At 47.1% G+C, this 27164-nt stretch overlaps 1 protein-coding gene across 2 annotated transcripts in view; it reads left to right on the forward strand.

Annotated features, from left to right (window-relative positions):
* The window catches only part of LOC137432316 (transient receptor potential cation channel subfamily M member 5-like), a 107066-nt gene that overhangs the window by 71721 nt on the left and 8181 nt on the right, over positions 1-27164 (forward strand). For both annotated transcript variants that reach the window (XM_068124143.2, XM_068124142.2), the window contains 10 exons: positions 2666-2811; positions 3094-3206; positions 4191-4280; positions 15136-15376; positions 15629-15747; positions 18173-18305; positions 18686-18860; positions 19198-19357; positions 19484-19665; positions 19756-19888. In XM_068124143.2, the coding sequence (XP_067980244.2) occupies positions 2666-2811; positions 3094-3206; positions 4191-4280; positions 15136-15376; positions 15629-15747; positions 18173-18305; positions 18686-18860; positions 19198-19357; positions 19484-19665; positions 19756-19888 (1492 nt within the window). The remainder of the gene's footprint in view (positions 1-2665; positions 2812-3093; positions 3207-4190; positions 4281-15135; positions 15377-15628; positions 15748-18172; positions 18306-18685; positions 18861-19197; positions 19358-19483; positions 19666-19755; positions 19889-27164) is intronic.

Raw genomic sequence — 27164 nt, forward strand, 5'->3', positions numbered from 1 at the left:
ACCGTAAGATTGTCCAGATACACAAACACATCTGTCAAGTTCTCCTTAGCAATGAGGTCGTCCATAGCCCTCTGAAAACAGGCGACCCCGTTCGTCACCCCAAAAGGTAGTCGGGTGAACTGGTATAACCGTTGACCCGATTCAAAGGCAGTATAGATGCGATCGGCCCCGGAGATGGGGATCTGATGATACGCACTACGCAGATCGAGAGTGCTATAGACTGAGTACTGGGCCACCTGTCGAACCAGTGCATCCATCCCCGGTAGGGGGTAAGCATCCAGCTGTGTAAAGCGATTAATAGTCTGTGAATAGTCGATTACCATGCGTTTGCGATGCGCGTCACTTCGCACCACTAAGACCTGGGCCCGCCACGGCGACCGGCTAGGTTCTATGATACCTTCCTTTAAGAGCTGGGCCGTTTCTTCCGCAATGAATTGCGCGTCTGCTCGTGAGTAGCGCCGTGATTTTACCGCTACAGGTGTGCAGTCCGTGGTCATGTTGGGGAACAGCGAAAGAGGCTCAATTTCCATTCCTGCGAGTGCACACACAGCAAGTGTGTCAGTCCCACCAAACTCCATTTCCAAACGTCCATGTCGCTTAAGAAAATCATGTTCTAACAAAATATCAGCACATAATGCAGGTAAGACCATGAGATGTACATCTGGAAATATGCGTCCTTTTATCACAAGCTTCAATCGACATTCCCCTTTTGTGCTGAGCCTAAGCCCTTGGGAGGCCATAAAGATCCGTCGTGTTGTCCCAAGGACCGGCCAACCATGTTTTTGCACCAGTCGATGATCAATAAAACTATCTGTGGACCCCGTATCGATTAAAGCCCGAGCAAAAATGCCTTCGATCATAAGTGGAATAATGGCCTGAGCAAGGCCGGGTGGACCGGCAGGTATTGAGCCATCCGAGCGAGATGATCGTGCCTCGCGTGTAGATCCAACGCCGGCTACAGTTTTCCGGCCGTTCGAGCAGCCTCCGGAGGGCACTCGTGCCAAGCGCGTAGTTTGCCGTGCCAAAGCAGGAGCTTGTAGTTCGTACGAGCAGCCAGCGGATGGCGCTCGTGTCACGCGAGAAGGGTCAAAGTCAACTGTAGTTTCACGTGCTGAAGCAAGAGCTTGTAGTTTGTACGAGCAGCCTTCGGATGGCGGTAGAGTCGCGTGATGAGTCTCAAAGCCATCATGAGACGTTCGGATACCAGCCAAGGACGGTCGCTCCGCGTTCAGTCGTGTTAGCGCCACTTGTTTTGGCGGCCCGATGTATCTCACCAAGGTCGAGCGTGCAGCCAGGGGCCCACGAGGAGGAGCACCGCTCATCAAAGCCGGGTGAGGCGCCCCACTCTGTGCTCGGCCCGTTGGCTCGGCGATAAGCCCATTCAGGGTCGCGCGAGTTCGTGTGCCCCGCGCAGCCTTTCGGCAAACTTTTGCAAAATGTCCTTTTGTCGAACACAAATGGCATATCGCTTCCCGAGCCGGACACGCAGACCTGGGATGTTGTCGATTTCCGCAGAAGTAACACGTAGCGTTTCGTCCAGGCTTTGGTCTAGCCGCTGCGGCTGCCGCCAAGCCAGAATCCGGGTCCTCCTCGGGAGAGGCCAGGGGTTCCGCCAGTGAGGTCGAGTTTGCTCCCGCATCCTCGGCGGTAGCTCTCTCCGGTCGCGCATGTTGAGAAGTCCCCGCAACGACACGTGTGTGGTCATAGGCGTTAGATTGCTCCCGGGCCTCAGTGTACACATGTGCCAGCCGTAGAGCTTCCGTGAACGTCAAGTCCGCTGTTTCCAAAAGTCTTTGTCTAATAGTTGAAGAGCTGATCCCAGAGACAAAAGAATCTCGGACAAGATCATCTTGGACTTGCTCATGAGTGCGTACCTCGGGAGTACTGTCTGCAAGTAGACGTCGCAGCTCTTGGGCGAAATGATCCAGCGTTTCAGTGGGCTGTTGACTCCGCGTTGCGAGCAGATGCCTGGAATGCACCACACTCCGTTTCTTAATGTAAATTCGTTTTAGCTCTGTCACAGCAGCATTGTACGTCGTACACTGTTCGATGCCCCTGTAGACGTTATGGTGTACTTTAGTCTGCAGCACGTCCAGTTTCGTTTCATCAGTGACAACGGAATCCTGGGCTTTGAACTGATTATCCAGAGTCTTGAGCCAATGCGTCAGCTCCGAGCCCGAATCCACTGCTTGTGGGTCGGCGCCGAATATCGGTACTTGGATCATCCTGTGTCCCACCATGTTCGCCTCTTGTCCTCGAGTGGACGGCGAGAACTGATTGTTATTAAGTGTTGTGAAAATCAATCAAGTCCACAACTTTGTCCCATAGTTAGGTTTAATAACAATCAGATCTCTGGCATCATCCTGTAAAATACAATCATGCAATATATATCAGGATCTTGGCATCATATAGGAAGGGTCGATAATATTAGCCAATGCAAGCAAGCCTAGAATATGAGCGGGTACGTACCATCCAAGTCTACATGTCATAGTATAATGTCGCAAGAGTGGCCCAGAGTCGCGGACGTCCGAGGTCTTATAGACGCCTCTCAGCGGTTTAAGTGAGCATCACACCTGGGTTCAACTTTGATACATTTTCACGACAAACTGTGTGTAAGATATTTAACGTGCAACACGGGCCTTTTGTGTCCATGTGGCTTTCCCAGCTCTGCTAGATGAGGCATACAACAATAACGAGACGGAGACACGAACTCTGCTCATCCACCAGACACGCAAGTGGGGCAATGCCACATGTTTGCAGCTCGCCACTGAGGCTGGCAATCAGCGTCTCTTTGCTCACCGGGCCGTGCAGGTGTGTGAGGCGTCTTATGAACAAAAGTGTTTGAATGACAACTGTTGTTCTTATAAGGAGCAAGACAGGCTCAGAAGAATCATGGTGATTGTATAAATGTTGTTGTCGCTAAACATTGATATTCTGGAGTACAGATCTGAACAAGATAGTTCCTTGGTTATGGTTCCACATACGGTTATGGTTCCAAAACAGGTGGTAAAGAATGGTATATGAAGGAACCCTCTCTCATACATAATATTCACTCAAATAAAGCATTCTTTGATTTTTCATCTGGTGTTTCAGGACCTGCTGAACCGCATGTGGTGGGGATCCATTTTGGATGATACAGAAATCTGGAAGCTCCTTCTCTGCTGCTGCTTCCCACCACTGCTGGCAGTGAATCTCGTCCAATTCCAGTGAGTGAGGCTTTTGGGTTTGAAGAAGGGAGTTGGTGGAATGGATAGGAAGGTGAAAAATCGAATCTCTTGGAATGAGTGGTGAATAACAAAATGGTAGAAAAGGTGTGTAATATGTTATCGTTGTTGGATAACTTGTTACAAGGTAGATCGGACCAAGTAATGCAAGGTTTGTACATGGAATGTGTTTTTGTTAGAGATACTAAAACTAGAACGGCACTCGGAAGAGCACATACCTCTGCCAGGCTGAACAGCTTTTTTGTATCCCACTGATCCAGATCCGGATCTTCACCAAAATCAAATAAATTCGTCCTTTTCACAAACCTCACTCTTCCACCAAGTTTTGTCCGAATCCATTCACAACTTTTTGAAATATCCTGCTCACAGACAAACAGACAGACCAACAGACAGGGTGAAGCCACCATTGGTGGCAGAGGTAATATAAACTGCAAAATCATTGGCCGATCACAAACTCTGTAGCTTCTCTGGCCATTTGGTTCCATTTCCTTTTTCTAACCTCGAACTTTCTTGTTGAATTTATATCCGTTAGGGAATCTGGGATGCCACCGGGAAGATTGTGGCCCAGCAGTCATTGACCTTTTGTCAGTGAATCTTTTCACTTCCTCGGAAAGCAATGGTTGGATTCTCATACAACCCGGAAGAAACTTTCCTTATGGTGATCAATGAAAACTTTGAGCCATTTCCAACTCTGAAGAGGCAAATAGTCACCTGAAGTGCACAGATTTTTGGCCAGGACTAGGTGAACTCCATGGCCTTAGGGCCTATTTTTAAATTTCCCAGCAATATTTAAGCTGTTTTGTGTTGCTTGCAATATTTAAACAAGGACTCTCTTCAGTTTCCTGGTCCTCTTTGTTTCAGTGCATCTTCGAGATGTTTCTTTGAACTTTGGTTGTGGTGCAGTGTTTATGGCAAATGTTTAAGTTTTCTTTCTCATTCCACATTTTCTGTTGTATTCGACATTAGTTCGGGCTCCACCATTGCGGAGAAGTCTTTGGCGGACCAGAAAGACGTTACATCGGTCAACAGAATGCCTTTGTTAGAAGATGGACAAAGGTGAGCTTGCCATTCACATGGGACATTGTGAGGTTTACCCTTTAAGTAGTTTGAGATGGCACAAAACTTATTTCAGTTGGAACCAAGGTTTGCACCTGTCATGGAAATTGTACACAGATCGAATGTCCACACACAACAGCAACGATTATTGAAGATTTATTATCTGGAGAAGAGTCAGTTGGTACAACAAGGGAATACGATAGCCGGCACCAAAATACATCAAGTTGCACACGTATGACATCCAAGTGAATCTCTTCTGCTCTCTTAGTTAAATTTAGTTCCTTTATAGTGTTCTGAGACAAAGGAAATTCTCCTGTGCCTTGAGGAGTCAGACTGAAGAATGAGAGGTCACCAATTGGAGGCAAGATGGCACCCCATGGATATGGTAGAACATCTGGTTAGCATTTCAACACAAGCCATAAAGATAAGCAGTGTGAGATGAAAGGATGTGCACATGGTGTTTGGTGCCACTGGAGGAGACTGTCTGGATTTGAATAAGGAAAACAGCTTCATTCGCCTTTTTGTATATTTTAATACCTTAAAATATTGTATCTTTTCCTTGCACAGATTAGCTTTATTCCTTTAGTTTCGAAGCACAGCAACACACAATCTTACTATAATTTACCAAATGTCTGTCTTTTTGTCTGTCTGTCTGGTCCCAGGTACAGCAAAAACAGCTGAACCGATTGCAACGAAATTTTGGTTGGGTAATCCTGGGACCCCCTGGAGTAAAATAGGCTATATTGTTTTTCCAATTTTTTCCCCAATTTTCCAGTTTTTCCAAACACGATGAAATAATATTTACCGATATGAACAGTGATGTGGCTTTTATTGAAATTCTACAAATGCTGTTTAGATTTTGATGATTTGCGTGTGATATTATTTAACGGATGTTCATATAAATTGTTTTTTTTTTTTTAAAGCCTTCAATTTCTGATATTTTGCCTTTTCATTTGGGCCTCCCAATTGAAGCCCCGCCCGTAGGATGGGTACCATTGCTAGTTTATATAATTTATAATGCAGATTACTCAATGATTTATCACTAATAGTATATACTTCATTTTATTAGCAATATATATTGAAGACTTTAATAACTGGTGTCTTTGCCTTGATTCGTGAGGATTTAAACAATTAGTGGGAAGAGACAATCATTGGAAATCCACCATTATCCCTAAACAGCAACAACAAATAACTTTTATTAATCCTGAGAATTAAATCAAGTGATAAAACAAATTTGAACAAGATGCCAGCCAGCGCTAACTCGCCTACCCAAAGTAAGACATCTCATGAACAGTTGGAAGGCCATTCAGACTTCCACACACCTGTGTCCTCAAGAAACGCGATGCAGACACGTGATTACCCTAGTTACCGATGGTGCATTGAAATTTCTGGACGTTTTTGCAGGAATACCATATGTGGGAATGACTTCTATTACTGATATATCTAACTCCTGATACATGGATTTCTACAAACAAACCAGGATGACAGTTTGTATCTGCCTTGAGATTCAAACTCAAACTAGACAGCTCGGAGGCGAGTGCGCATACCTCTGTTTTCAAGACTATCCTGCCAGCCCAAAGAATAAGGTGACAACTTTGTTAACCAGGATTAATTTCCATCGGAAGTGCATTCAGTGTCAATTAATTGACTGTGTAGTGTTGTTACCATTCAGGCCAGTCTGTTCAAAGTCTGAAATTTTTATTTCAGGATCATAAACTCTTACAACCCAGAATACACTAGAACGACACTCAGTAGAGCGCATATCTCCGCCAGGCTGAACAGTTTGTTTTGTATCCATTGACAGGCCGGATCTGTATCCGGACCTCAACTGAAATCTATTCTTCTTCTTCTTGTCACCTACCCAACTTTTCCACCAAGCTTTGTCATAACCTGTCCATAACTTTTTGAGATATCATACTATGTATTTTTTTTTTTTTTGTATACATAATCGAGGCTCGTGAAAGAGCTAACATTTATCACACAAACAAATCAAACAGACAAACAAACAAAGTATATAAAAAGGGGAGCGGTAGAAAAGATGGGGAGAGAAGGGGAAGCACATAAACACAACTTTTGAGAGCAGGGACATCGGTAATGTGTGGGAGGGAGAGGGCTTGGGGGGAGGCGGCGTGGGAAGGGGGGGGGGGGGGTGGGAGAAGTATAAACACAAGGACACCAAGCACTTCCAGGAAAGAAGTTGGTATTTCAAAAAAGTGGATTTGGGGTGAAATTAGTGGGGGTAGAAAAGATCAAGGTTTTGGATAGGGGAAGATAAGAGATGGTGGTGAACAGCTGTTTTAAAGACCTGGAGGGTGGGGTGGGATTGAAGAGAGTGAGGGAGTTTGTTCCAGAGGCGGGAGGAAAGAGGAATGAAGGAGTGAAGGTGAGCAGAGAGTCTTGATTTTGGAAGTTTAACCATAAGGGGGTTGCAGGCAGATCTTGTGCGACTTGTAGGAATATTTGTGGGACAGAGCCCAGAGAGCTGGAGGAGCAAGGCCAGAGAGGCCAGTCGGGTAGGCCAGTCGGTAGAAGGCCAGTCGGTAGAAGACAGAAAGACAGAACAGAACCCCAAGGCCAGTCGGTAGAAGACAGAAAGACCACCAACCTGCCTGCGGTGAGTAAGTGAAAGGCCCTCGGAGGTAGCTTCATCACGGGAGATTCCAATGATTCTGAACGCTTTAGTTTCAACAGCGTGAAGACGAACTAGGTGTGAGGCAGGAGCACCAGCCCAGAGGGGAGAGCAGTATTCCATTGAGCTGCGGATGAAAGCCTTTTATGTGGTGAGGAGCTCAGGTGTGGCAAGGAAGGACTTCGCACGACGGAGGATGCCCAGTCGGCGACTGGCTTTGGAGGCCAGATTTGAAATGTGGTTTTCCCAGGAAAGATCATGGCAGACAGTGAGACCCAAAAGCTTGAGTGACAGAACTTCTTGGAGAGGATTATTCAGAAAGTAGATGGGAGGGTTGTCCAGTCGGTCTTTTCGGAGAGACATCGTAAGAGTGTGAGATTTGTCAGGATTGAAAGACATGTTCCACTTGTTTGCCCAGTCAGTGATTTTGTCCAGGTCTGCAGAGAGTGAGGAGGCTGCAGACTGCCGATCTGAGGGATGAGGAATGGAGCGGCAGAGAGTGGAGTCATCAGCAAAGCGATAGAGAGGATTTTCAAGAGAGTCAGAGAGATAATTGATGAAGACCAGAAAAAGCACAGGGCCCAGAACACTGCCTTGGGGAACTCCAGCCTGAACAGGAAGAGGAGATGAGAGAAACCCATTCAGGGCCACATGTTGACTACGACGGGAGAGGAAGTCCGCCAGCCATGTGTGGAGATTTCCATGGATACCAAAGGAGGAGAGTTTGGTGAGCAGAGCGGGGTGCCAGACCGTATCGAAGGCACGTGATATGTCGAGGGACAACAACACACAACATGCATTTTAAGGCCATTTTCCCTGCTAGAGCGGGGGATAGCCTTGCGGTCCCCATGACAATCTTCTCCATTTTGCCCTATTTTCTGCATCTCTCCTTGTTAACCCCGTTGCCCGCATTTCTTCTTCCACCATCTTTCTCCATTCCGCATGACCGCTCCATCAGCATGCCAAGTCTTTCTCGGTCTTCCCCGTCCTCTACTTCCTTCTACATTAATTTCCATCACTCTTCTCAACCAGTCACTTTCATCCTTCCTCAACACATGACCAAACCATCTCAACCTGTTCCTCTTCACAGCATCAATCACAGGCAATATTCCCATCATCTTTCGCAATTCATCATTTGTCTTCCTCTCTCTCAACGATACTCCGCACATCCATCGAACCATTCGCATTTCCACCCTTTCCAGCCTTCGTTGCTGCTCTACGTTCATTACCCATGTCTCGCTCCCATAAATCGTAACACATCTCACACATGCAGCATACAGCTTTCCCTTCAGCTTCAGCGACACTCTCGTCCTCATCAGCATGCCACTCAGTTCCCGAAACTTCTTCCATGCACATCTCACTCGAGCAACCGTTGCCGAGTCTGATCCACCTTCTCCATTCAGCATGTCTCCGAGGTAGCAAAATGTTTTCTCCGAGGTAGCCTTCCAGCTTCATGCCGTCTCCAAGATCCAACTCAACATTTCCTCCATCTGCAGCTCCCTCTGTGCACACCTTACATTTGAATGTAGCTGCCACACTGGTAAATGACCCTCTCAGACCACTACATTTTTGATGAACCCACTCAGCACACATTGTACATTGAATGGAGTTCACTCTGACACCCTTCCTGCACACAGCACACGGCCACTTCCCAGTTCTTTCCACCTCACCACATGCTTTACCACTTGCCATCACCTTCGTATTTCCGATATTCACCTTCAGACCTTTTGTCTCCATACATTCCTTCCACTTGTTCATCTTTTCCTTCAGTCCATCCATACTTTCCGCAATCAACACCAGATCATCTGCATACAACAACTCCCACGGTAAACCCTCCTTTACGTTCTGAGCCAGCACCTCCATCACAGCTACAAATAGTAGTGGACTTAGTACCGACCCCTGATGCACTCCCACCTTCACCTCAAACTCACCACTGTTCCCATCCTTCGTCCTTACAGCTGTGCGCGCTCTTTTGTACATTGCCATCACTACTCTGATCAACCATTCCTCCACTCCTAACTTCCTCAATGCCCATGTCAATACTTTGCGTGGAACCCTATCGAATGCTTTCTCCAGATCAACAAACCCAAAAAAACAACTTCTTCCTCTTCTCCATGTACTTCTCCTGCAACTGCCTCACAATGAAAACCGCATCTGTCGTTCCTCTTCCTGGCATAAATCCAAACTGCATTTCGTCGATCTTCACTTTCTTCCTTATCCTCCTCTCCAACACCCTTTCCAATACCTTCATTCCATGCTCCAATAACTTTATCGCTCGGTACGAGCCACACTCCAGAGGGTCACCTTTCCCCTTGTATAGAGGGACGAGGGTACTCAGTTCCCAGGCCACTGGAATGCGGCCTTCTTTCACCACCAGATTGCAGATCTCTGTCATTCTCTTCACACCCCAACTTCCTGCTGCCTTCAACATATCTCCCACAACTCCCGTCGGCCCTCCCGCTTTTCCACTGTTCATTGCTTTTATCGCTTCCTCAACTTCCTTCTCAGTTATCGTCTCTGCCGGTCCTAAAACTGGGTTACTCTCCATGTTGCCATCCCATTCATTCTCTGTATTCAACAGCATTTCCATATATCTTTTCCATCTTCCTTTAATTCCATCTGGGTCGACAACGATTTGCCCCACTTCATCCTTCAAGCAACTCACCCCCATCACATCACACCTCTATTTCGCTATGTGCTTTGCAATCCTGAATACTGCTTTCTGACCCTCTTCCGAATCCAAGCGTTCGCCGAACATTTTCCTACATGCCTCCTGCGCCTTTGCTACCTCTTTCTTTGCAGCCTTCCTGGCTGCCTTATAACTTTCATGCTCTGCTGTTTCTGCTCCCGTACCCTTCGCCTTCTGCCACTCCTTGAACTTCTTCCTCTTCTCGTCAATCCTCTTTCCAACTTCATCATCCCACCACCATGTTTCCGAGTACCTCGGTGGTCCTTTTGTCCATCCACATACATCACCAATGGCTCCCAACAGACTAGCTTTCATTGACATCCAACCACTTTCAAGCTCAACCACATCATCCTCTACCCTACTCAGCCTCTCTTTTAATGCCTTCCTTACTGTCACCTCTTTCAACCTCCACACCTTCATTCTTGGTTGGTACTTCACCCGCCGAGCTCTCCTCGCACCTTTCACCCTTATGTCGCAGACAACCAAGTGGTGCTGTGAAACAGCCTCCTCCCCCGGGATCACCTTTGTGTCCCGGAGGTGCCCCCTATCTCGCCTACGCACCATCAGGTAGTCAACGGTTGTCGTCGACCCACCTGACGTGTATGTAACAAACTTATTATCCTCTTTCTGGAACTGAGTATTACAAATCAACAAATCAGCTCCATCAGCAAACTCCAAAATCCTTTCACCTTCTCCATTTCTCACACCATATCCGTAACCCCCATGAACTCCCTCAAAACCATCCATACTCCTTCCCACATGTCCATTCATGTCTCCTCCCACCACAACAACTTCCTCATCTTTCACGTTTTCCATCAGCTTCTCTGTCGCACACCAGAATTTGTCCTTCTCTTCATTGCTTCGACCAACCTGCGGAGCATGACCGCTCCACCATCATCTTCCACCATGCTGCTTCCATGTCGAGGGAGACAGCTATAATTTCCTGTTTGGCATTGAGGACCTCCATCCATTGTTGAGACAGCAGAAGCAGCATGTCCAGAGTAGAGTGACCTGGTCTGAAACCAAATTGATGATCAGAGATCAAGACATTGGAGAAGAGGAAACATTTCATATCTGAAGCAATGATGATTCCATGACTTTGCTGATAATTGGGAGAAGGCTGATTGGTCTGTAGTTGCTCGGATCTGTTTTTGCACTTTTTTGTGTAAAGTGGTGATGTTGGCTGATTTCCAAGCAGATGGCAGATGACCTTGAGCAAAAGAGAGGGTGAAGAGAACAGAGAGAGGGAGTGAAAGAGTGGAAGAACAGGATTTTAGGACCCGTGGGCTGATGCCGTCAGGCCCAGTTGCAGAATCAGAGTCGAGGGTTGACAAACTTTTCCACCTTGTCAGGAGGAAAGGACACAGAGTCCAGGAGCAGCTGGGTACAACTGGGTACGGTGGGTCCAGAGAGGGATGGGTTTGGGACACAAGATTTAGAGGCAAACACAGAGTTGAGGCATTCAGCTTTTTCATGTGCGGAGTCAGCTGTGTAGCCGTTTGAGGTATGGGAGGGGATGGAGGGGGAACAAACACAAGAAACAGATTTGACCAGACACCACCAGGATTTGGAAGAGGGAGACAGATAAGAGAGTTCGGTCTTGATAACGGAGAGATATTGTTTCCTGGCTCTCCTGAGGGTGGACACACACTTGTTTCGGGCTTTGTGAAAGGAAATGAGATTTCCTTCCGTTGAATTTGCTTTCCAGGAGACGAAAGCAAGTTGTTTCTGGGCAACAGCCTCACCACAAGATTCCGTGTACCATGGACGTGGTTTTGGTGTCTAACCCTGGGTTTTAGGGCCCAAGGAATCCAATTGAATCAATAAAATTACCATCAGTTAATTATTTTTTGACATGTCCAAGATGGCATCCCAAGGTGACATCCTGATCCACTAAAATGGCTCTGTCGAATAGTAGTCAACCTAGAGAGATATTTTCAGTGTGTATACCTAGGTTTAAGGCACCCAGGAAATCATCAAAATTACTTAAATAAGCACAAAGTAATCAGGTAATCCAGTAAGCCAGGTTTACCAGCCCATTAGGCATTTGTTGTCTTATACAGTTAGTCGCTATTCATCGTCATCCTCCGACTCACCACTCACCAGCTAATGAACCAAGTGTGTGTTTCAGATTGGAGATTGGAGATTGGAGATCAAGTGATGCCATCCTAGATTCTGTACCAGAAACGGAGATCCACGTCCTTGATGGAGGTTCACTCCTTCACAGAATACCATGGAAGAGTGGAGAAAGCTATGGTGAAATAGCACAGTCGTATGCTGACTTCACCATCCAGCATTATGGTTCAGCTACGACCATTGTCTTTGATGGCTATGAGGAAGGGCCGTCCATTGAAGACAACACGCATCAGAGAAGAGGACACAATATTCATCCCATTGTCAGCTTCACTGCTGAGACAAAGTTCTCAGGCAAGAAGGAGGAGGTCCTGTCAAGAGATATCAATAAACAGAGACTGATCGGGATGATAAGTGATGAACTGAGGGAAAGGTATTGCACTGTGGTCAATGCACCTGGAGATGCTGACGTAGATATAGTAAAGGCTGCAGTGGAGGCATCTCTTCTACACACCACTACACTGATTGGAGAAGATACTGATCTCCTTGTCTTACTCCTTTACTATGCGCAGGGAGACAGTAAGAGCCTTTATTTCAGATCAGACAAGTCCAAAGCTGATGGCAGTTTTAAAGTGTATGACATCAACCGTCTAAAAGAAATCCTCGGACATGACGTGTTCTCAGTTGATATTCATCCATGCCATGACTGGTTGTGACACGACTTCTCGGATTTTTGGTGTTGGCAAAAAGACTGCTTTCCAGAAGCTTGTAAAAGGAGACCCTGTCCTTCGGTCTTGTGCCAACACATTCACCATCCCAAACCAGACCACAGAGGTGATCGATGACCTTGGATGCCGAGTAATGGCTATCCTCTTTGGTGGCAAGTGCAAAGATTCCCTTGCAACAATGCGATATAACACCTTCAGCAAGAAGGTTGTCTCTGCTTCGTCTTTTGTAACACCCGAACGTCTGCCTCCAACTGAATCTGCTACCAAACTTCACTGTCGTAGAGCATACTACCAGATCATGGTGTGGATGGGAAAAGAAGAGGGTATGGATGCCATGAAATGGGGGTGGAGCCTGCAGGATAATCAGTTTGTCCCACTTATGTCAAGAATGAACGCTGCTCCAGACAGTCTCTTGAAGGTCATTCATTGTAACTGCTCCACTGCCTGCAAGACACTCCGCTGCTCTTGTAGACGATATGGACTACCATGTACTACTGCCTGTGGACCGTGCCAACTTGAAGAATGTGACAATCCACATAACAAGTTTCTTCCAGAGGAGTCGGAGGATGACGATGAATAGCGACTAACTGTATAAGACAACAAATGCCTAATGGGCTGGTAAACCTGGCTTACTGGATTACCTGATTACTTTGTGCTTATTTAAGTAATTTTGATGATTTCCTGGGTGCCTTAAACCGAGGTATACACACTGAAAAAATCTCTCTAGGTTGACTACTATTCGACAGCCATTTTAGTGGATCAGGATGTCACCTTGGGATGCCATCTTGGACTTGTCAATAAATAATTAACTGATGGTAATTTTATTGATTCAATTGGATTCCTTGGGCCCTAAAACTTAGTGTTAGACACCAAAACCACCTTTCTAGGTTGAATAATAATTGAGATATGGCCATTTTAAGCTCCCGGCGGCCATCTTGGACGCCATCTTGAAAATGACCCCTTTCTGGAAGTCAGATGTTACTAGATTTTTAGTATGTTATTTAGCATGCCCAATGGTGCCAGAATCCATTGAAAAACCTTTTGTATCAATTTTTTTGGGGTTAGGTGAGTTTTTTTTCGTATATTGACCCTACTATTTACCATGTCGGGTAATGGGTAAGTTTTTTAAAATGTTTGTTGGCTGGAAACCTCATGACTGAGTAAACTTGTTGGGAGCAGAGTGGATACGGCCTTCACTTACTAAAGTAAAAATGCAGTGCATTTGAAAGACATTTATATATAGAAAGTTTTTTTTTCTTTGTTTTTCATTCTCCCTCTCGACTATACCAGAGGCCATTGTGGTCATCACTTCCTCTTTCTCCTCGCTCGACGCACCATTGACATTTGCAAATTGTAGACTTGGAAACATGAAAAGGCTTCGGTTGCTGGTCTCCCTCTTCCTCCTGTCCCTATCTAACACCACCGGCCAAACTGATTTCAAAACCTGTACCCTCTAGCTCTGAACCCCGACACTAGCCTTGCGGTTTGGGGTCCAAACCACTGGGCGTCTGTTGGGCGTGCGGATTTTCGCATTGTGCACAAGCTTCCGGATGATATCACGGAGACGTGATCACGCGGCTTGATTCAGAGAAGAAGAAAGATGACGGACTCCCGGGTTTGTGTGTGAAGAGTTTCTCTGTACTCGTAAATCAGGACCACCATCAGCAGAGTAGTGGTTGTCTTGAGGTTATTTTGTTGTCCCTCCATAACCGGCAAATTGTCTAAAAGGATGGATGCGGAAAGATACTCCCTTTATCATTCTCTCTCTTTCCAAGCCCTCGATATTCCATGTGGGCTTGTCCCCATCCAGGACTATTACCAGTCATAGGAGCCTGGTGTTGGCTTAACGGTTCGGGTGCCGGTTTGGGATCCTAGGATCCTGAGCTTGAATCCCGGTCGATCGTTGAATTAACGCCAGTGGGGCTGACTGAGCCAATCATCCTTCCAAGGTAGGCAAATTGAGTACCAGCTCACTGGTAATTGGGGCACTGCGTCAGCGGCACAAACGCGCTTCCAGAGAGATGATGCAGCCAGCAGCCACAGGCTGCATACGAAAACAACAGCAACCAGTCATCGAGATCTTCGCCGGTGATGTCTCGGAGCAATTAAAAGCTATGATGAGGGATCTCTGGAGACATTTCTGTGAGCAATGGCCAAGTGGTTGGAATTTTTCTTTCAAAAGTATATCGTCGATTGAGCGTCTCACCGTCGGCATCTCTATTTGCTCTTTCACACCCGCCCCCCTCTTCGGTGTCCGTTTCCTTCTCTCTTTCTCGAGTACCCCTGCAATATTCCATCACAATTCCCCACTAACCTTTCCAAACAAGTTGAGAACATGACAAGAGGGAAAAACACCCAAAATTCCAATTATCTCGCAAATTTCCTCTTCTAGCTCATAGTTCGGTGGCACGGGTGGTTGGCTCTGGTTGAATAGTTTCGTAAATTTAGTGGTTGCAATGTAAATCGTTGCGGCCATTTACAATACTTTTAAACACGTGTTGCTTGTTTCCTGCAGACTGCGAGTTCTTGTTCCGACATTTCTGAAGCACAAATACATTAGGACTCGACGAATGACCTAATCTGACACGTTCATTTTGAACTGACGCCATATTGATCTGCGGGAAGGACTCCGGCTGTTTGTTTATGTGGCATCCAGTTGATGACAAAGTAACGGTTACTAGATTGTATATTTTGCACTAGCTAATGGAAGCCATTTTGCTTTTCTTTCCTCTCCAGTGGAACGCAGACGCCCCGGCCTTCGGCTCATCAAGGGCTGTTCAAGAAGTGCATTGGCCGATGGTTGGAGTACTGCCGTGCTCCAGTCATAGTCTTCCTGCACAACATTATTGCTTACCTCTTATTCCTCATCCTTTTTGCTTACGTCCTTCTGGAAGATTTTTCAAAGGGCGGACCGAACTACCTTGAGTTTGTCCTGTATTTTATCGTCTTCACCCTTATTTGTGAGGAAGTACGGCAGGTCAGAATCCTTCGCTTTTTATTTTCTTGACAGTTTTGAACAAAACTCTACAACGAGTGTTAACTTTCTGGCAGATGATAAGAACAGATTTTAAGTAATAAGAGCATCATTTCCGACAAAGATTGTAGTTCAGACCTGAAGCCCCCACAGGGATGAGATGAATGTTGTGTTTTGTGCCTTTTAAATAATTTTCAAGCAAATGTGTCAAGGTACAATTAGTATTTGTCTCATTACTACCCCTTGCCGTCTCAGAGCATTGCCATCGCAAGCAGTACATCTCTACTCCTCAGTCTCCATATTTACTCGGAGGGTTTCTGGAACAAGATTGATATCATCGCTTTTACTCTTTTTATATTTGGATTCATCTTCAGGTATTTATCTTCAAGCCATAAGGAAGAAGTGTTGCATCACCTGCTGATGGTAAAAGGTGCAGTTTGTGTTTTGATTTTGGAATTGCTTATTTTACGAAATAAATATGGTGAAATACGGTGTTATAAATACGGCGCCATTGTTGTGCCCAGATGGAATTAAAGGAAGATGGAAGAGATATATGGAAATACTGTTAAATACAGAGAATGAATGGGATGGCATCATAGAGAGTAACCCAGTTTTAGGACCGGCAGAGAAGATAACCGAGAAGGAAGTTGAGGAAGCGATAAAAGCAATGAAGAGTAGAAAAGCGGGAGGGCCGACGGGAGTTGTGGGAGATATGTTGAAGGCAGCAGGAAGTTTGGGTGTGAAGAGAATGACAGAGATCTGTAATCTGGTGGTGAAAGAAGGCCGCATTCCAGTGGATTGGAAACTGAGTACCCTCGTCCCTCTATACAAGGGGAAAGGTGACCCTCTGGACTGTGGCTCGTACCGAGCGATAACGTTATTGGAGCATGGAATGAAGGTATTGGAAAGGGTGTTGGAGAGGAGGATAAGGAAGAAAGTGAAGATTGACGAAATGCAGGTTGGATTTATGCCAGGAAGAGGAACGACAGACGCGCGTTTTATTGTGAGGCAGTTGCAGGAGAAGTACATGGAGTAGAGGAAGAAGTTTTTCTTGGGTTCGTTGATCTGGAGAAAGCATTCGATAGGGTTCCACATGAAGTAGTGACATGGGCATTGAGGAAGTTAGGAGTGGAGGAATGGTTGAACAGAGTAGTGATGGCAATGTACAAAAGAGTGCGCACAGCTGTAAGGACGAAGGATTGGAACAGTGGTGAGTTTGAGGTGAAGATGGGAGTGCATCAGGGATCAGTACTAAGTCCACTACTATTTGTAGCTGTGATGGAGATGCTGGCTCGGAACGTAAACGTGGGTTTACCGTGGGAGTTGTTGTATGCAGATGATCTGGTGTTGATTGCAGAAAGTATGGATGGACTGAAGGAGAAGATGAACAAGTGGAAGGAATGTATGGAGACAAAAGGTCTGAAGGTGAATATCGGAAAAACGAAGGTGATGGCAAGTGGTAAAGCATGTGGTGGGGTGGAAAGAACTGGGAAGTGGCCGTGTGCTGTGTGCAGGAAGGGTGTCGGAGTGAACTCCATTCAATGTACAATGTGCGCTGAGTGGGTTCATCAAAAATGTAGTGGTTTGAGAGGGTCATTAACCAGTGTGGCAGCTACATTCAAGTGTAAGGTGTGCACAGAGGGAGCTGCAGATGGAGGAAATGTTGAGTTGGATCTTGGAGACGGCGTGAAGCTGGAAGGTGTGAAAACATTTTGTTACCTCGGAGACATGTTGAATGAAGAAGGTGGATCAGACTTGGCAACGGTTGCTAGAGTGAGATGTGCATGGAAGATGTTTCGGGAACTGAGTGGCGTGCTGACGAGGAGGGGAGTGTCGTTGAAGCTGAAGGGAAAGGTGTATGCTGCATGTGTGAGAAGTGTTATGATTTATGGGAGCGAGACATGGGTAATGAACATAGAGCAGCAACGAAGGCTGGAAAGGGTGGAAATGCGAATGGTTCGGTGGATGTGTGGAGTATCGTTGAGAGAGAGGAAGACAAATGATGAATTGCGAAAGATTATGGGAATAGAGCCTGTGATTGATGCTGTGAAGAGAAACAGGTTGAGATGGTTTGGTCATGTGTTGAGGAAGGATGAAAGTGACTGGTTGAGAAGAGTGATGGAGATGAATGTAGAAGGAAGTAGAGGACGGGGAAGACCGAGAAAGACTTGGCTAAAGATGATGGAAGAAGAAATGCGGGCAAGGGGGTTAACAAGGAGAGATGCAGAAAATAGGGCAAAATGGAGAAGATTGTCATGGGGACCGCAAGGCTAACCCCTGCTCTTGCAGGGAAAATGGCCTTAAAATGCCTGTTGTTGTTGTTGTTATTGTTGTGCCGTTGCTGGTACCCAGAGTTTCCCAGGAAGTGACGGCACTTCCCCCAAGCTCAATGGCTAGTACCCAGAGTACCCCAGGAAATGATACTGGTACCCAGAGTTCCCCAGGAAATGACGGCACTTCCCCCAAGCTCAGTGGCTAGTACCCAGAGTACCCCAGGAAATGATACTGGTACCCAGAGTTCCCCAGGAAATGACGGCACTTCCCCCAAACTCAGTGGCTAGTACCCAGAGTACCCCAGGAAATGATACCGGTACCCAGAGTTCCCCAGGAAATGACGGCACTTCCCCCAAGCTCAGTGGCTGTATTTGTCTCGTCGGAGTCCTCTGCTGTGCCTCGTGTATTCGTCTGCATGTCGCTGTGTGTGAGACCTGTGTGGCAGCTCCACTACAAGCCTTGCTTGTAAAAAAAAAGCTCTCTCCATTTTTGTGGTAACACTGGGTGCTTCGGCTGCTGTTACAGGCTGTTTGAGTCGACCTTTGATGATGGACGCATTCTCATGAGCATTGACTTTCTGGTGTACACAATGCGCCTAATCCACATGTTCACCATCCACAAAGAGCTTGGTCCCCAGATCAACATCGTTGGTGGGATGGTGAGCATCTGCTAATGCGCTCACAATTGGGATCAGTCTCATTCACTTTATTTGGACTCTTTTCCGTGCATCTCAAAGGGCGTGCTGCTCGTATTACATCATATCTGTAGTAGTCATTGTGTTTGGTAATAAAGTAAGAAAAAAGGAACCCAGTTGCACAAATCAATCTACAGATTCTGTGCAGAACCTTCTGTTGGACATCCAGAGGCCACTCAAACCTACAACTGCAGTTGTGGCATTCTGATGGTCCTGGGAAAGCGACCAGAAGCAGTTGCCTGGCCCAACATCACTGCATGTCCACAACAGTAGAACTATTCCTGAAACTATCTCAGGAACTTTGACTCCATACTAAGATGTTGACCTTTCATTTGCTCATGCAGATGAAGGACCTCTTCTTCTTCCTCTTTATTCTCATCGTTTGGATTTTTGCGTATGGAGTTGCTACCGAGGGGATTCTGCACCCGGGGAAGAACAACTTCGTAGGCACCATCCGCCGGGTGTTCTTCCGACCTTACCTGCAAATATTTGGTCGCATACCTCTTGATGAGATAGACGGTGAGAATTGTTACTTGTGGTCTCTTTGAATTTTTACCTCTACCACTGAAGGTGAACTGAGGTTAGGTTTTCACCGCTATCTATCTGTCTGTCTGTCTGTTTTTCTGTCTGTGAGCATGATATCTCAAAAAGTTATGGATGGATTCTGACTAAACTTAGTGGACAGGTTGGGTGTGTGACAAGGACAAATTGGTTCGGGTCCGGATCCCGATCCGGCCTATCGGTAGGATACAAAATGGAAACTGTTCAGCTTGGAGGAGGTATGCTGTCTACCTAGTGTCGTTCTAGTTCATTATTTCAATGATAATAATGGTTCTTGTTCCTTTCCGAGTTTCAGCCCAGAACTGGAATTATACCGCGACCATCACAGAATGCCTCGATAAACATCCATCCGCCTGTCCCAACGCTCATGGAAATTGGCTCGTCCTCCTCCTTCTTATCATCTTCCTAATCGTCACGAACATCCTCCTTCTTAACCTCCTCATCGCCATGTTCAGGTAACCTACACCTAACAGCAGCATGTTATTTTTATGTATGTTGGCAGGGACAACCTCTTGCAAAAGACCCTTTTAGATTGGAGCTGTGCACAAAACGATTGTGCAAATTCCCTGTGACTCTTTCAGTCACACATTCGCCCGAGGACAAAGCAACAGTGATGCGATCTGGAAGTATCAGCGGTTCCACCTTATCGAGGAATACTGCAAGCGGCCAAGCATTCCACCACCGTTTATCATACTCAGCCATCTAAACGAATTGTTCCACAACTTCGGTTGCAAGAGACCTCACACTAGGAGGGCACGCTTCGGTGAGTTTACACGCATCCTTTCATAAAGGATGTTTAACATGTGAGAACCACATGTATTGTATATTACATGGAGTCTGTGTTTTTGTTCAGTGTTGGAACTTCAGGCAGAGGAAGGGAAGAAACTCATGGAGTGGGAAAGAGTGCAATTGATCTCGCATCTGGCCAAGGTGGCACAAAGAGTGGAAAGTAGCAATGAGGTACAGCTAAGGTGCACATCTAAAAGGTAAACAAACTCGTGCTTTCTTTCACCGATCTGATCTACTTTGGCTGTTTGCAGGATCTTCTCCAGCAGTAGAGCAAATGCTATAGTTCCAGTACCCATGCACCTGTTTGCTTTTATTACTTGGCAAATACTTTTTTGGACAAGTATGTTGATCACTCCGGTTTGTGTATTTGTGTATTTGTGTTTGTGTTTGTGTTTGTCCGCTCACTTATACTTGCCTACAGGTCACAATTTAAAACCGATCTTCACGAAACTTTACCAAATGGTAGGGTTGGTGGTCCGACAGAATCCTGTTTATTTTTGCGGTCAAAAGGTCAAAAGGTTATAGGCCAAAGGTCAACCACTTTTTTCATTTTTCGAAAATCCTCAATTTTCATCCGATTGACTTGAAATTTGGATAGGATTTTCATATCAGCTTGCTGAATTCAACCGCCAACTATTTTTGAGATCAACATAGGCCAAATTTCTAAAATTGTCAATTTTCATCCAATTGACTTGAAAATTGAAGAGGATTTGCACGATTCGTCATCAAATTAAACTACCAATTAATTATTTTTGAGGTTAACATAGTCAAAGTGTTACGGGGTCCTCCCCTATCCCCTGGTCTTGGTAAACCTACGAACCCCGAGAGGGTCCCCGGCAGAAAGATATGTTATCCTTGGTTGAAATTAATCAATAATGAAACCACACCAAGGGTGATGAACAAGCAATATATTAAAAGCACACAAAGAAGAACCATACAACAATGGGGGCAATCAACCCTACAATCCAATCTTAAGAAGGTAACCTAGCTCAAACTCACGGCACCCCCAGGGACTGAAACAGAGTCCTTCTCAATGTCTCTAGAACACAATGGTGCTCCCGGCGAAGAGGCGATGGCGATGAGGCAGGTAAGGAGATGTAGGTAAGGCAGGGACCGTCACGTGGTCCCAGCCAACCCCAATTGGTGGTGGAAAGAGGAATCCCAAAGACGCTATCCAAACGTGCACATACACCGGGCAGTCGCGAACCGCACCGTATTCTTCAAAGGCCGCTGTCGCGCACACACATCCTCGGCAAACCACCGGAGGGCGGGACCAGCGGACGCGACTAACCAAGGGTCCGCGAACGACGCGCGAGGTCCCCAAAATGGCGGTCGGTTCTTCCTCGGGCCGCAACCGCTAGGCGAAGATTCTCCGGAATCTCCCACCTGTACCTGGCTTCGCAGGCTTTTCCCCGACACCAGCGATATCAACGATCGCACAAGATTCCTTTCCAAGACTCAAAGTTCCCTCTCCATGGACGCTCGACCACGCTGGGTGCGGAGCTGTTACCAAAACGCCTCGTTTCACCTCCCCCTCACGCGCTCTTCCTCTTCGCTCCACCTCTTCCGGTGCCCTATCCGATTTCCAGCATCATTTTTGTCATGAGCGCTTTTAAACCTTTTAACCACAATAACCCTTACTGAGAACCAACAATAATAATAATACCAACAATAATTAGGGCCGAATCCATAATACTTCCCCCCCTCAAGAAAGAAAGTTTGAACACAGCGAAAACTTTATTTGTAGGCAAATTCGTGAAACCAACACAAGTAATCAATGTTTCCCCAAAATAAAGCAACAAAACTTCGAACAACTTCGAGATTTCCAAAGTTAATTCACTCTGGACAAAGCATCAGCAACGACCTTGTCCCTGCCCTTTACATGTTAAATTTCAAAGTTACCCCTGCAAAGCCAAACTCCATCTCATCAACCTCTGATTTTTACTTTTAATTTCTTTTGAATGAAGGTTAAGGGGTTGATCAAAAATCCCAAGTCAAGCAAATCGATAGCACTTTGTCTGGGAGGCGGAGCTGAGGGCCAGGTTCCATGGTGGTTGGGTGGTGAGGCCTGGACATATTCACTACCTGGACGCCTTTAGGAACGTGGAGTTCACGGTTAGTCCGTGTAGGAAAGTTCACTACATGGACGCCTTTAGGAACGTGGAGTTCACGGTTAATCCATGTAGGAAAGTTCACTACATGGACGCCTTTAGGAACGTGGCGTTCACGGTTAATCCGTGTAGGAATCTTGGCTCGGCTGCTCCACAGCATTCAGTGCTTCCACTCTTTCTAATTTTCCTAACAATCACGGTTGGGCCACTTGTCACTGTAGTCACATGAATGGTGGTCTCCTTCTCGGCCACTGCTCTGATAATCCTTCCTTCGGGAGCTGCCATAACTCTGGAAGCCTCCATAATAATATCGATTGCGGCCACCACCACTACTACTCCATGGTCCTCCTCTGTAGCCCCCTCGACCCCTAGGAAATGCCTTCCCTACTGTGATGGTCCGACCATCCAACTCCTTGCTATTCAGATCCTTTTCTGCAACTCTGGCGTCCTTTGAGTTTTCAAACGTGACAAAGCCAAACCCTCTTGACTTTTGTGTCTCCCTGTCTTTTATCGGCAGCACTTCCAAAAGCGGTCCATATTTGCTGAAGGCAGACTCCAGAACCTCTTCCTTTGTTTTGAAGTTCAGTCCCCCTACAAAGAGCTTGCCAATATTGCCTCCATCCCTGACGTGCATGTGCCAACACTTAGTTTCAGGGTATTTCCTCTCCTCTTCAGGGCGCTTCCTACTAGGCTTTTCAGCAAACATCGGGTTACCAGAAACTTGGCCACCAGCCAAATCATTCCCGATAACAAAAGATACTCCTTCTACAGGAAGAGTGGCTTGTAAACCGACGGTGACCGGTCCTGACACCAAATCGGACTCCAAATGGATGACATGAAGTGGAGCACCAATCACTAACAGCCACCAATCTCCTGTAAACGAACACTATCCCCAGTTGCCGTCTCCTCAGACAATGGCAAGATGCCTTCAAGCATTAAAGATTGATGTGCTCCTGTGTCCCTCAATATCCTAACAGGTCACCGGTTAGTCGAGGCTCCATCCAGTGACACAAACCCCTCTGAAATAAATGGTTGGTAACCCTTTTGAGGGCGATTTCTCACAATGGCCATTGCATTTGGAGTCGTACTAGTCGAACTCTGCTCCTGATTTTCCTTTCCCAGAGCATAACAGTTGGACATCGTGTCCAGGTTTATGGCAAAAAGTGCAAGTAGGCCCGGAGGAGAACCTCGTGGTCTGCCAAGGCATGGGGGCGGCGGTCTGCCTCGAGCCCCCCGGACGATAGGTCTGTCTTGGAACCGCAGTCCTGATTTCTAGAAGTCGTGGTGTCAGAGTGGTCCTCATTTTTATCTCGAGGCCGCCCCCATGGATTTTCATTCTCCGCCCCTGATGTACCATAGCTCCCCTGGCTAGGTCTGGGCGAGAAGTTCGGTTTGTGGAACCCCATCCTGTGTGTTAAGGCATAGTCATCTGCCATGGTTGCTGCCTCATACAGCTTTGGTGCTTTCCTTTCCTCCAGATGAACTTTAATGTCCTCATGGACACACTGTTGGAATTCCTCCACCAGGATCAATTGTCGCAATAGTTCGAAGTCTTTTCCAACTCCTTTTGAATCACACCACCTATCAAACATCGTTTCTTTCAATTTGGCAAACTCCCCATGGGTCTCACTCTCCCTCCTCCTGGCATTCCGGAATTTTTGCCGGTAAGCTTCCGGGACCAATTCATAGGCTTTGAGAATGTGTTTCTTCAATACCTCATAATCTGCACATTGGTCAATCGGTAAAGCCGAATAAATATCTTGAGCTTTACCCACCAGAACACTTTGCACTAGTATGGACCAGTACTCCTCAGGCCAGTTTAACTGTCGAGCCACTTTCTCAAAGTGTGTAAAACAAAACTTGGCTACCTCCTTTTCATTGAAGGGTGGAGCCAGCCTCACATGTCTGCCAACATCCCAGGTGTTTTGACTAGGTGTCGAACCAGTCGGCATGGATGGTACCTCTCCCCGTTCTTTCATTACATCCAGCTCCTTGAGTCTAATTTCCTGCTGAAGCGCCATTTCACGGTCCTTTAACTCCCTGTCGGCTTTTCTCTCATCTGCTTCGAGTTCCCTTGCAGCTCTCCTTTCCGCTGCTTGTTTGTCTTCTCTTCTCTCTTACTGTTCTGCTCTTTCCTTTTCTGCTTTCCTTTCCTCTGCTTTTAACCTTTCCTCGAGTTCTCGTTCCACTCTCCTTTCCTCTGCTTGTTTCTCTTCTCTTCTCTCTTCTGCTTTCCTTTCCTCTGCTTTTAACCTCTCCTGGAGTTCTCATTCCTGTGCTGCTCTTTCCTTTTCTGCTTTCCTTTCCTCTGCTTTTTCCCTTTCCTGGCTCTGTAATTGCATCTCCAGTTTCCGGAGCTCCACATTTTCTTGCTCTTCTGGTAACCAATCCCAGGCTACCTCTTCCCATGTTCCTAATCCCACCATAGATTGTATCACCACTGTCTGCATCTCTGCCTTCTTCATATTAGTTCGGACCTCCAAGCTAAAATGTTTGGACAATTTCCAGAGGTCCGATTTTACTAACGCTCTGAACTGTGCTTCACTAGGGGTCACTGCAAATTTATCTGCGTCAAACTCCATGGTGACTATTGTTAACACCTGTTAACCTTCACACAAGAAATGTAAAAAAAATACAATAAAAAAAATTATTTTTATTTTTTGGAAAAATTTGGGAATGTTGGAACAAGTTCCAAATTTGGGAATTCTGGGAATGTGAGGGAATTCTTTCCCGGACTAAATTTAGGGAATTTTAGATCCCGGACGCAGACCCAATTTCGAGCCCACGAGTCAATTGGACGAGCCCCAAATTTCTGTTACGGGGTCCTCCCCTAACCCCTGGTCTCGGTAAACCTCCGAACCCCGAGAGGGTCCCCGGCAGAAAGAGATGTTATCCTTGGTTGAAATTAATCAATAATGAAACCACACCAAGCGTGATGAACAAACAATATATTAAAAGCACACAAAGAAGAACCATACAACAATGGGGGCAATCAACCCTACAATCCAATCTTAAGAAGGTAACCTAGCTCAAACTCACGGCACCCCACAGGGACTGAAACAGAGTCCTTCTCAATGCCTCTAGAACACAATGGTGCTCCCGGCGAAGAGGCGATGGCGATGAGGCAGGTAAGGAGATGTAGGTGAGGCGGGGACCGTCACGTGGTCCCAGTCAACCCCAATTGGTGGTGGAAAGAGGAATCCCAAAGACGCTATCCAAACGTGCACATACACCGCACCGCACCGCGGCAGTCGCGAACCGCACCGTATTCTTCAAAGGCCGCTGTCACGCACACACATCCTCGGCAAACCACCGGAGGGCGGGACCAGCGGACGCGACTAACCAAGGGTCTGCGAACGACGCGCGAGGTCCCCGAAATGGCGGTCGGTTCTTCCTCGGGCCGCAGCCGCTAGGCGAAGATTCTCTGGAATCTCCCACCTGTACCTGGCTTCGCAGGCTTTTCCCCGACACTAGCGATATCAACGATCGCACGAGATTCCTTTCCAAGACTCAAAGTTCCCTCTCCATGGACGCTCGACCACGCTGGGTGCGGAGGTGTTACCAAAACGCCTCGTTTCAGCTCCCCCTCATGCGCTCTTCCTCTTCGCTCCACCTCTTCCGGTGCCCTATCCGATTTCCGGCATCATTTTTGTCATGAGCGCTTTTAAACCTTTTAACCACAATAACCCTTACTGAGAACCAACAATAATAATAATACCAACAATAATTAGGGCCGAATCCGTAACAAAAGTAAAGAAAGAGGTGGGAGAGAAAGGAGGGAGGCCTCCACGTCCTAGCGAGTGAGGAGGGTGGGGTGGGGGGGGGGGGGGAAGTGATGAGGGGATGGGGGATAGGAGGGGGGTGTATGGAGGGAGAGGTAGGGATTGCGAGGATGGGGTTGGAGCGAGGGGAGAGGGGGAATGGGGCGAAGAGAGGAGGGGAAGGGGAGGTTTGGACTTGTGTTTGGTAGGGGAAGTTGAGGGAGAAAGGAAGGGCGGGGGGGGGAGTTCTCGACTTGCATTTGGTAGGTGGACTTGAAAGGAAGTGGGGAGGGGGGCGGAGGGGTGGGGTCGTGGGGATGGTCCCATCTGCTGGCATTGGTACAGGATTGAGCAAAATGGGGTACGTTAAACAGCACATTCAAACAGGATAACAATACCACCTGTCACTTTCAAACACGGCGGCCCGGTCAGCACCACACCCTTGGAATGGACTTCGATGCACGTCGGCCCGGTCGGCTCAGAGCCTGGCGCGAAGTCCAAGGACATCAGCAAGTTATCCGAAAACAGCTCCGGTTAGTGCGAACCACTCGGTCAATGGCGCGAACCAGGTCCCGACACGCCCTTGCTCGCTTGGCCCCGATGAAGGCCTCGCTGGGTGTTCTCCAAACAGGGGCAAAATCGCCCAAGCCGCGCTGGATTTCGGCAGCAGAAGCCTTGCTCGCTCGGCCCCGATGAAGGCCTTGCTGGGTGTTCTCCAAACAGGGGCAGAATCGCCCAAGCCATGCTGGATTTCGGCGGCGGAAAGCAGCCACGAAGCGACGATATTCGGTCGGGCTTTTCGTTGAATCTATGCTGCTGAATATCACACACATCGGCCCGGTCGGCCCAGAGCCCGGCGCGAAGTCCAAGGACATCAGTACGTCATCCGAAAACAGCTCCGAAAAACTCTTCCTCCGAGCTGCTCTTGAACCTCGTCAGGAATCGTCCCGGTTCGTCTCAGGCCTCCACGTCCTAGCGCAGGAAACTGCAGGCTGCACTTTATGTGTGTGTCTGACAACTTTTCCATGGTCCCGATCTGAGGTCAGCATGTAACAATGGGGGCTGCAATCTTTGATCAGAGCAGATCAAAGATCAGATCAGATCAGATCAGATCAGATCAGAGCCCAGGGGCCTCCACAATATGGGAGCCTCTACAAAATTGTACACTGCAAAAAGGGTCGTGTTGTTGCCTCGGTTGTCTGCCACTGCCCATGCGGAGCCTCCACAGTCCTAAACTGCCCATGCGGAGCCTCCACAGTCCTAAACTGTCCTAAACTGCGCATGCAGTCCTAAACTGCCCATGCGGAGCCTCCACAGTCCTAAATATGGTGCTGGCAGCCTAGCACTACTTTGGTTTCTTTGGTTGTGTAAATTGTTAATAATAAATACCTGTTCCTCCTTACTTTGGTTTCTTTCTCATCCGATCGCTTTAGTGAGTTCCCGATTGAGTACCTCTGGCACGATTTTGGCCGAACCGCTTCGCAATCGGGTTTAGTCATTGTTAACGGCCCGCGCCGCAGCTCGCTTCGCTCGGCGCAATCCATCAATTACGCCGCGGCACGGGCGGGAGTATTTCCTCGCTGACGGCCGGTGGTAATACT

Source organism: Myxine glutinosa, chromosome 8, assembly GCF_964187855.1.
Source record: "Myxine glutinosa chromosome 8, kmMyxGlut1.1, whole genome shotgun sequence".
NCBI lineage: Eukaryota > Metazoa > Chordata > Myxini > Myxiniformes > Myxinidae > Myxine > Myxine glutinosa.